Source organism: Polistes dominula, unplaced genomic scaffold (genome assembly GCF_049000335.1).
Source record: "Polistes dominula isolate Pdom_NZ unplaced genomic scaffold, Pdom_raw_medaka contig_18, whole genome shotgun sequence".
NCBI lineage: Eukaryota > Metazoa > Arthropoda > Insecta > Hymenoptera > Vespidae > Polistes > Polistes dominula.
This window is the reverse complement of record NW_028301164.1, coordinates 2,738,481-2,750,000: the sequence shown is the minus strand read 5'-3', so window position 1 is coordinate 2,750,000 and position 11,520 is coordinate 2,738,481. Positions and strand designations below refer to the sequence as shown.

Here is an 11,520-nt window from a genome sequence, read left to right as displayed (position 1 = left end):
GCAACATCTCATTCATCCTGGAAAAGACATTAGCAAACTTTATGGTACGATTTTCATTTCAATATTATTATTGGTTAACATTTTTTGATTACTATCATTTTTTTGTTTTTTGTTTTTTGTTTTTTTTTTTATTTCATAAATCAAAATTAACAAGAATATTTGTTTAATATTTCAAGACGATTATATTTCAGATAATTGTTTATGAATGATAGATGAAGATTCAATTTTATTATCAAGTGAGATTATTTTAATTTATTCTCTTTTTGTTAAAATTGTTTATATTTTTAATATATACTTTTTTTGAAAAAAAAAAAAAGAAAAAGAAATATTATTTAAGTTAAATGGCATATACTCGATTTAATAATATTTCAAGATGATTTTATATATTTCAGATAATTGTTTATGGATAACAGGTTGAAATTCAATCTTATTATCAAGTAGGATTATTTTAATTTATTCTCTTTTTGTTAAAATTGTTTATATTTTTAATTACATCTTGAAAAAAAAAGAAATATTGTTTAATTTAGGTGGCATATATTCGATTCAATTTTATTAGAATCCTCCCTTAAATAATATCAAATATATCGATACAATTTTCTATATACTTACATATGAGCCGTTCATTGGACACATCGATTAACTCCATAAAACAAAAACTTGAGAAATGCGATGAATTAATGTATATTGTTGTATTACTTATTGTTCAATAACCAAAAAAATGTTGCCATTTAATGGTGTTAATCTTTATTATTCAGAAAAGTTATTATAAATATAAAAAGTAGTTATGACTATACCCTCGAGTGCTTTGACACTTAAATTTAAGATTTTTCAAAAAGTGGAGTTAATCGATGTGTGCACTGAACGACTCATATGTAAAAAAAAAAAAAAAATTAAAAAAAAAACCATAATCATTGGACGTTAATAATTCCATAGAATCTAATTAAATACGCGAGAATAATTAAACTTTATTTTATTATTATTCAAAAATAATTTATTCCATTAGTTATCCGAATGTATAACTCTTTCTATTCAAAATTGAACAAAAACAAAAACAAAATAAATCAAAAAATAAATCCATAAGTTACAGAGAAAGAAAAAAAAATATGTGAACAATTTTTGTAACCAAAAAAAAAAAAAAAAAAAAAAGAAAAAAAGAAAAGTGTGTATTATGTAGTTTTATTTTTATATTTTGTTTCTTTGACAGGCATAACGCCATCAGACATCGACAAGTATTCCCGCATCGTATTCCCGGTGTGCTTCGTCTGCTTCAACCTGATGTACTGGGTCATTTACCTGCATATAAGTGACGTAGTCGCGGACGACCTGGTGCTGTTGAAGGAGGCGAAGTAGAGCACGGGGACATCGGCTGGTGTTTTTTTATTGCGGTTCGTAGCGACGTATGAACAGATTTTTATGGGGAAAAGAAAGATGAAAGGAACTCGCACGATAATTATAAGAGCATTAATGGACGTAAATGATATTATATTAATTATTATTATTATTATTATTAATTATAATATTAATATTATCCTTACTATTATTATTATTTTTATTATTTTTATTATTATTATTATTAGTATTAGTATTATAATTATTAATGAAATAATGTGCTCGAATGAGTGCGAGTTCGTCAACGGCCATTTCCTCAATTGCTGGTACGAATTTCCAGAATCCGTTCTCGTCGCATCGAATCGCCAATAGTATTAAAAATAATATAGAACTCTTCCTTATTATTATTATTATTATTATTATTATTATTATTATTATTATTATTATTATTATTATTATTATTATTATTATTATTATTATTATTATTATGCATCATCATTATTAATATTATTATTATTATTATTACGAAATATTTATCAAAACGTGACGCGCGCGACTTGCGTGTACGTGAATTACAGAAAGAACAAAAAAAAAAATATACATATATATATATATATAATGAAAAAAAAAATAAAGAAAATAACGCGCATTAAAACTATAATAATATTCGCGATGAAACATCACACGTTTATTACTACTAAACTAAATACTACTACTACTACTATTACTACTACTACTATTACTACTACTACTACGTATATGCATTTAATAAAAAAGGATAGAAGATAAAATTCGTATAAAAAGAAGAGAAGTAAGAAAAGATAAGAGAGAAAGAAAGAGAAATAAAAAATAATACGAACTATTATTACGAAGTATAATGATGCAAATAAGAGAAAGATCGTTGAACATGGAGGGATGGATAATAATTACCCAAAAGTGATATATATATATATATACACACACGAAGGATAAAAGAAGTATGAACAAATTTTGCAATATAATAAATATTCGACATTTTAACCATTATTACAAAAAAAAAAAAAAATAGTAAAAACAAATAGGAAGGACGATCTTTTTTCGCGATTAAAAGTAAATGTATGAAAATAGGAAAAAGAAGAAGAAAATAGACGGAAAACGCGTGATAAACTACTACATGCACATATTATAACACACACGCGAGATCATTTAAAACATACCTTATAAAACATTGCCAGTATAGGTAAAATTTCCCTTAGGTTTTCAACGATTAAACAAAAAATAATAAAATAATAATAAGAAGAAGAAGAAAAAAAATAAAATAATTCTAATGAAATAATAAAAGGAAAACCTTCGATATACATATATACATATATAAAACAAAGTATATATATATATATATGTAACACAAACTTGTCAATTTAGCCATCATTATAAAATAGTAAAGTTAATTAACGATAAGAGACAACAAAACGGGGGGGGGGAAATAAAATGAAAGAAGAAAAGGCAAAAAGAAGAGTTTCAAATATCGTCGGATCGGAGCAACGTACCGTAAACTGATCTTCGGGGAGGTGACGAGGTGGGGGGAGGGAAGGAGATGGGTGGACAAAGGTAAGAAAAACAAAATCAAGAATGAAATTGGACTATCGTAAATCGTAGTACAAGATCAAAGGAAAATATATATGCCATCGATCTCTCGTTGTTGCTGTTGACATTTGAAAAAAGAAGAAAGAAGAACAAAATCGGCTACGACAAAATACATAATATACAGAACATATACATACACACACATACACATACGAACGAACTCACGAATTCACGTACGTGAATTCGTGAGTTCGTATATATTCATACACGTGTTCATGCACAATTATTAATATACCTTGCGCGTTAATTGGTAGAATTTATTGTGAGATAAAGATGCGAGGGGATTATATTATAAATATATATATAAATTTTCATTTTCATTTTCATACAGAAAATGAAATATATGTATATTTGTATACTTATATACAAGTATATAAAAAATTAGGAATAACATTGAAACATAATTGATATGATAAATTCTAATATAAAATTTGCAAAATAATCTAATCTCGTTACAAAAATTAAGTGATGGGTAATCGGTGGGTGATAATCGGTGGATGGTAATCGGTCGAACATATATTACTTATATACAGTATAAAGTATATGTATACTTGTATACTTATATACAAGTATATCAAAAATTACGAATAACATTGAAATAATTGAAACGTAATTGATATGATAAATTTTAATATAAAATATACAAAACAATGTTATGTATATTTAACTGTCGTTAAAAAAAAAAGAAAATTAAATGGAAAAATGAGTGGATGTTAATTGGTCGAACGATTCGTAGTTCATTAAAAAAAAAGGAAAAAAGAAAAAACAAAAACGAGAAAAGTTAGAAGAACACAAAGTTATTTTCTATGGTTTCTCTTAATTACCAGGATTTAAATAAAAAAATAAAAAAAAAATAAAAAATAGGAAAAATTTCAATCGTTTTTTCGAATGCTGCTAAATTTTTCCCAATCTCACTATTTACACTATCAAAAAAAAAGAAAAAAAAAATAGAAAAAAGGGAAAACCAAGAGATAGAAAAAGAGAGACAGACTCTCTCTCTCTCTCTCTCTCTCTCTCTCTTTCTCTCTCATTGGGAATGAACACGATTCCTTTCGTCGACGCGTTAGTTGTTTTCTATAATCCAACTCCCTATCCCCAAACCCTACCCCTGACAATACATAGCAGCAGTATTCCGGAAGAATGGTGCTATATCGGTAATACGTTTTCTCCGAGTTAATTAACGATGGATTGTATGCCGTTCCATTTCCTATCCTACTTCTTTCCCCTTTTTTTTTTGACTACTAATACTACTACTACTATTACTACTTTCTGTACCTTTCCCTTTGCTTAGTCATTTTCTTTTTCTCCTGTCTGTTTTTTTTTTTTTTTTACCTTTCCTTTCCTCTTTTTCGTTCAAGAAAACGCAAGCACTCATAGAAACACATAAACACACACACACACACATATATGTGTGTATATGAAATGATAAAAGAAAAAAAATTTCAAACACACAGAAAGAAAGACAAAAAGAGAGAGCAAGAGAGAGAGAGAGAGAGAGAGAGAGAGAGAAGAGACAAACGTGGAAAGACGTGCGCACGAAAGAGAACAAGAAAGAGAAAGAATGAAAAATAGAAAGAGAGAGAGAGAAAGAGAGAGAGAAAGTCACCAATTTAGTAATCTACGTACACTCACTCACCTATCCACCAACCCTTCTTTATCCCTTCTTTCTCCTCTATTTCTGTCTCTCTCTGTCTGTCTGTCTGTCTGTCTCTCTCTCTCTCTCTCTGTTTTTTTCTTCTTTTTTTTCCACTATTTTCCACTTTTTCCAACCCTCATACTGTTTCTATATCCACCATCTCACTCTATCCATAAGGGGTAGAGGTAGCTGGCTGTAGCCTGGGTCGTGGAAGCTTGCCATTCAGGATATCGACCAGCTGACACGCCCAACCTTCCCCTCAGTCTTCCCCTTCGTTCCATCATACCATCCCTCTCTTTCTATTCACCCTCTTCTCTCTATCTACATAACGTTTTATCCTTCTTTATCTTTCTTCTCTCTTTCTATTTAACTCTTATTCTCTCTCTTTCTTTCTCTCTCTTTTCTTTGGGACGCCACTACAACCCCCCTTTCTCCTTTCTCCTCCCTGATCACCAAACAGTTCATTTGCCAGACGCTCCTGCCAGTCGTGCATTTAATAAGGCATCCTTTGTTCTTGCGTACCTTATGAGAAAGAGAAAGGGATAGAGAAGGGATTAAAAAAAAAAACGAATGAGAGAGAGAGAGAGAGAGAGAAAGAGAAAGGTAATGGTAAGAGAAAAAGACAATAGGTAGAACAAATAATAATTACAAAAAAGAACATGTTCTTTTTCCCCTAACCCTCTTCCATCCCTTTTCCATCCCTTTTTATGTGTTTCTTATTTGATAACAAGTATCCGAAAAAGAAAAAAAAGCAATGATTTAAGTGATCATTATTATTTAACGTTTATTTTTAATATTATTAAATATTCAATATTATTTAATTTTAATTATATTATTTAGATATAATTATAAATATTATTTATAGCGTAATATTATTTAATAATACATATATATATATATTATTTAGGCGTATTATTTTTGTATATATTAAAATATATATTATATATAAATTATTATATTTTTATTTTATAATTATTATATATATTTATTTATTTATTTATTTTATTATTATATTATTATTATTATTTTATATTATTATATATAATTTTAATAATAATAATATATATAATAGTTATATATATATATTTATTATTAAATAATAAAGTAATATATATTTTTCGTTAGCTGCAAAATTTTTATTTTTGTTAAAAATAGAAATCAAACGAAGGAACGTCAGTTTTATTCGTTGATCATTTTAGAAAAGAATAATTGATCAAAAAATTGTTCATATTAATAAAATACCAATCAGAAGTAATAATAATATTTATCTGTTCATTCAATCGACAATGAATAATTCGTTTTAATTGTTGAATTAAAGCAGCACTCCTGAAATTCTATACGAATAAAGGGCGAAGAATAAAAAAAATAAAAATCAAACAAGAGAACAAAATATAAAACAAAACAAAAAATTATCCCACATAATTGGTTGGTGAATTAAAAACGATAGAAAATAATTCCTATTGTTTATCAATGAACAATGAATATATATATATATATATATATATATATATATTCGTATTGTTTTGAAAATTACGTAAAAAGATTTAAACGAATCTACGACCCCTATCTCGTCACGAATACAATTGAATACGATTATTATCATTAACTGAAAAGAAACAAAAATAAAACAAAAAAATTATTATCATTATTATCATTATTATTATTATTATTATTATTTAAAAAAAAATAAAACCCTCGCATCTATCATATCTCTCACGAGAAAATAATTTAAACCAAAAAAAAAAAAAAAAAAAAATTAAAAATAAAGTGTATATTTATACGAATTTGTTCCTCGTAACGAAAAAAAAAAAAAAAAAAAAAAAATGGGGAACGATCACGGAGTCAATAGAAAAGCAGACCGAACGAAGTTGGGGTTGAAATAAAGTTGAGCTGAGGGTGGTGGCTTTTACCTTTTCACAACGTGTTAGAAAACGATTTATAATGAAGAAATAGTTTGATGGTAAGGGGTAGGAGGGGTGATATTTATTTGGTAACGATAGCCTAGGTAATTAAAACGAGTCGGCCGAAATTATCGTCCTAAATGATAAAAATAAAATGCGGCCGAACAATCGAGAATATTATTATTATTACTGTTGTTATTATTATTTTAATTATTATTATTATTATTGTTGTTATTATTATGATCATGAAAAATAATACGCGTTTATTTCGTGAGAAACGTATAAACTCATACACTCACGCACATCCATACATACATACATACATACATACACATAGATACACATGATAAAACGCACGAACTCATAGCACGTTTTTATCGGACTAATTATTTAAATATCCGTAGATTTTTATCGTGTTAAATCAATAAAGAAAAAAGAAAAAAACAATTTAAGAATGAAAGAGAGAGAGAGAGAGAAAACACACACGTAAACTCGTCTTTTTTACCTTTCCCGTTAACACCACAGTACACGCGTGTATCTGAAAAAAAAAAAACAAAATTAAATTAAATTAAAAAAAGAAGAAAAAAATAAGAAACAGTTCCGTTAAACGTGCTACGTTTCGTGTAGTTTTGAATAAAAAAATAAATAAATAAAAAGAAGAAGAAGAAGAAGAAGAAGAGAAAATATAATTCGATCGATCGATCGATCGATCGATCGCCGACCAAAAAAAAAATAATACAACGAGATGAGTGTTAAAAAAACGATTAAAAAACGCATCCTTTGATCCCCCATTTCAATTCGTGTTCGTTTATTTCGTAAAACGAAAGAAATGAGATAAAATTAATAATAATATTAAATAAAAAAAAAAAACAACAAAACAAAACAAAAAAAGAATGAAAGAATAAGAAACCAAAAAAAAACAAACACACAACCACAAAAAGGCATATTATTATAAATAATATAATATGATAAATGATAACGCGAATGATTGAAATAATATCGATAGGAGACAACACATTCTACATCCGCCCCTAAATCGGAAGCATTATATATATATACACAATTTATATTATTGTACACTTGCATTATCCCCCATTTCGAGCGTTATAAGAGATGTATAAATAAAATTAAAATAATACAATTATTATTAAATTATATTAGCGAATCTAATAAGGTACATTTATTCATACGTAATTTTATGTATATTTATCACGTATGCATAGATGTATACCTCACGCGTTTCTACCTACACTTACACATACACACACACACATATATATATATATAAATAAATAAATAAAAAAATATATATATTTGTGTGTGTATATGTAAATGATATCTTATATATTATAAGTATGATTATTTCATTAAGTTATAAAAAGAAATGTTGAAAAACGTGCCACGAAAATGAGAAGAGAAATTAAATCAATTTTGTTAACGTACACAAATACACACACACGCATATATATATATATATATATATATATATAAATATGTATATGTGTGTGTGTATATGTAAATTATATCTTACGTATTATACGTAAGATTATTTCGTTGATTAAGTTTGAGAAAGTTTGTTAAAACGTGACACGAGAACGAGAAGTAGAAATGAAATTAATTTGGTTATTTATTGTTGATTGTCTTTGTTGTTAAAAATATTATTTAAACGAAATAATGAAAATAATGGAAATAAAAGTAAAATGATAGAGAAAGGGCCCCTTAGTCGTGTTTAAGGTTAACGAGAATTTTTCGTTCTTTTCGTGAATTTGACCGAATTATTAAAATGTCGGATAAAAACGAGTGTCGAAATATATCCCCTTTGTAAATGATCCTTTTTTTCTATACTGATAATAAAAAGACATCGTAATAAGTTCTACGAAAAGAACGGACGAATCTCGTCAAAGTTTAAAACGATATTTGAAAAATAAAAAAATTCAAAAACAAAAAAGTAGAAATGAAATGAAATGAAAAAAAAAACGAAGTAGAAGGAAGAAGAAGGAGAAGAAGAAGAAGAAGAAGAAGAAGAAGAAGAAGAAGAAGAAGAAGAAGAAGAAGAAGAAGAAGAAGAAGAAGAAGAAGAAGAAGAAGAAGAAGAAGAAGAAGAAGAAGAAGAAGAAGAAGAAGAAGAAGAAGAAGAAGAAGAAGAAGAAGAAGAAGAAGAAGAAGAAGAAGAAGAAGAAGAAGAAGAAGAAGAAGAAGAAGAAGAAGAAGAAGAAGAAGAAGAAGAAAAAAAAAAGAAAAATCACACACGTATACACGAACAAGCGTATAAGTGAACACATACAGTAAAAGAAAAAAACTTAGGGGATGAAAAGATTAAAAACGTGAAGGGTTATACCCATACAAACACACATACACATACACTAACTAAACCACACGCTTTCAATTAAACGTTCTTCGTTAAGTCGATCCTTACTTGAGCTCTTCTTAATTAATACTTCACAGCTTTCCTTTCAACCGTCTAATTATTACGATCTCATGACCATGAACGTGTTTAAAACGTAACCCTTTTAGAAGAAAACTTGTATTCCTATTTATCCCATAGAAATTCAATCTCGACATTAAACGCTTCGACGACTGTGTTAAAACTTTCAACTATTCAAACGATTTCACAAACAGATTATTTCAATTTCAATTTCAATATCAATTTGTTATGTATATATAATTAAATTTATATATATATATATATATATATATATATATATATATTACGTTGGTAGAAACTCGAATAATAATAATAATAATTATTATTATTACTATTATTATTAATTATTATTGAAAGATATTTTAATAATTGTTATAAAAGCATATAAAACATGTAATTTTATCCTTTGATCTTCTCGTTTGTTTCAAACTCTTGGCATCGTTTTACTACGAATATTAATATTATTATTATTATTATTATTGTTATTATTATTATCTTTATTCTATAGAGATAAATAAATCAATAACTAATATATATATGAACGTTTGAATGCAAGAACGAAGAATAAAAAATAAAAATTAAAAAAGAAAATTTTATCCTCTGGCAGGATATATCAAATTTATGTTATTGACGAGAATCTATTTATTATTACAATTATTATTATTATTATTATTATTATTATTATTATTATTATTGCAATTAATAATGATTATATTAGGAGATTTAAAGTAATAATAATCGTTGATAATTGGATTGCAATAGGAAAATTCATAACGTGAAAATATTTATAAACGAATAATAAATAAAAATATTAAAAAAAAAAAAAAGTAAATGATAGAAAACGCGATAAGATTCGAGGTAGTAGGAAAAAAAAAACAAAATACATTATTATTATTAAAAATAATTAAAAAAAAATCGATCACCCTGTAAATACGAGTTTTATACAGAGCATTGTAATCGTTAACCGCAAAATAAATAAAAAAAAAAAAGTAATGACGAGGAGCAAAGCAAAAAAAAATAAAATTATTAAGAAAAAAAGAAAGAGATAGTATCTATTACGAAGTAACATAAAATACACATATACATATTACATATATGATATAAATATACACACAAACAGGAAGTAAAAATATTTAAAAAAAAAATAAATAAAAACTAGAAAATGTAGTGCACATGAAAATGATGTGACAGTTTGCACGTACTTATGCAAAAAATCATTTTTAATTATAGAAAAAGAATAAAAATTATATATATATATATATATATATATATATATATATATATAAATATAGCAATTATATAGGCAGAGAAGGATAATAAATCGAGAAATGAAAAATTATATATTAAAAAATGAACGTTGGGGGATCGAAGTAGATACGTTTGTTCAAAACTCCTTCGTGTTTGTTTGTTTGTTTTTTTTTTTTTTTTATGTGTGTTTTCTCTATCCAAATAACGGAAAAATATAAATTAATAAAATAATTCAATAGAAGGATTATTATAAACAGAAGTAAACGGGGGTGTTCAAAAAGGCGGTCGATCGTGCTAATCGATACTTTCCTTGTTTTTTTTATTTTTTATTTTTTTTTTTTTATCGATATTAACTCACAAATTAATTATTATAATTCGCAAAAATGATGGAAAAGTATTGAAAATAAATAAAAAAAAAAAATAAAAAAATAAAAACAACAATAAAAATATGTGTTACTTCAAATTTTGAGGGAAAGAAATAAAAAATGAAAGGGGAAAAAATAAAGGAAACAAAATTCTTGGTTTAAGTTTATCAATCCACATCAACTCACATAATACCCACCAAATTCACACAAATACACGTATTACACACATACTGAAACCACACTGAAACGGCCGGCTCGTAAAATAAAATAAAAAATTAAAAAAAATTTTTTGCAAAGATGACGGTACGAAAAATGCGTTAAAGAATAAAAGAAATAAAAAATAAAATAAACGAAAAACTGCCAACTTCTTATTAAAAATAATACGTTATAGTCAATCGCAGCTTAACGCGACGGTGTAAAAAAAATGTCGGAGTAAAAAAAAGAAAAAATGAAAAGAAAATGAATAAACAAAAAAAAAAACGAAAAAAAAACGAAGCAATGTATTAATAAAAAAATAAATAAATAAATAGAATAAAACAAACGTAATTAAAACACGAACGAAACGGCGAGGAAAAGACGATGTTTTAGTTTCGTTAATATAAATATATAAATATATATATTAAATTATTATTATTATTATTATTAATTGGTGTTGTAATTAAATTATTACGTTATTCTTTAATCTTATTAAAAATATTCGTGTATAAACAAATATATATATATATATATATATATATATAAAAGATGCAATGACTGAACAATTGAGTGAATTTGAAATTGCAAATTGTGCGTTTGAAATTTTTCTTTTTTTTTTTTTCCTTTCTTTAGTAATAAAAATTAAATAACAATTATAATATAATATATATATATATATATATATATATATATATTTTTTTTTTTTTTTTTTTTTTTTTTTTTTTTAATATTAAAACAAAACACACACACGTCGTCTATCTCCACGCGAGTCCAACTTCGATCTTGAAAAAGAAAAAC

The 11,520-nt window shown here is 25.9% G+C and overlaps 1 protein-coding gene across 6 annotated transcripts in view; it reads left to right on the top strand.

Annotated features, from left to right (window-relative positions):
- Rdl (Resistant to dieldrin) overlaps positions 1–11,018 on the top strand; it is a 114,882-nt gene extending 103,864 nt beyond the window's left edge. For all 6 annotated transcript variants that reach the window (XM_089178950.1, XM_015328429.2, XM_089178949.1 and 3 more), the window contains 2 exons: positions 1–44; positions 1,205–11,018. The exon at positions 1–44 is cut by the window's left edge. In XM_089178950.1, the coding sequence (XP_089035076.1) occupies positions 1–44; positions 1,205–1,350 (190 nt within the window). In that variant the 3' untranslated portion in view covers positions 1,351–11,018. The remainder of the gene's footprint in view (positions 45–1,204) is intronic.
- Positions 11,019–11,520: the final 502 nt, after the last annotated feature.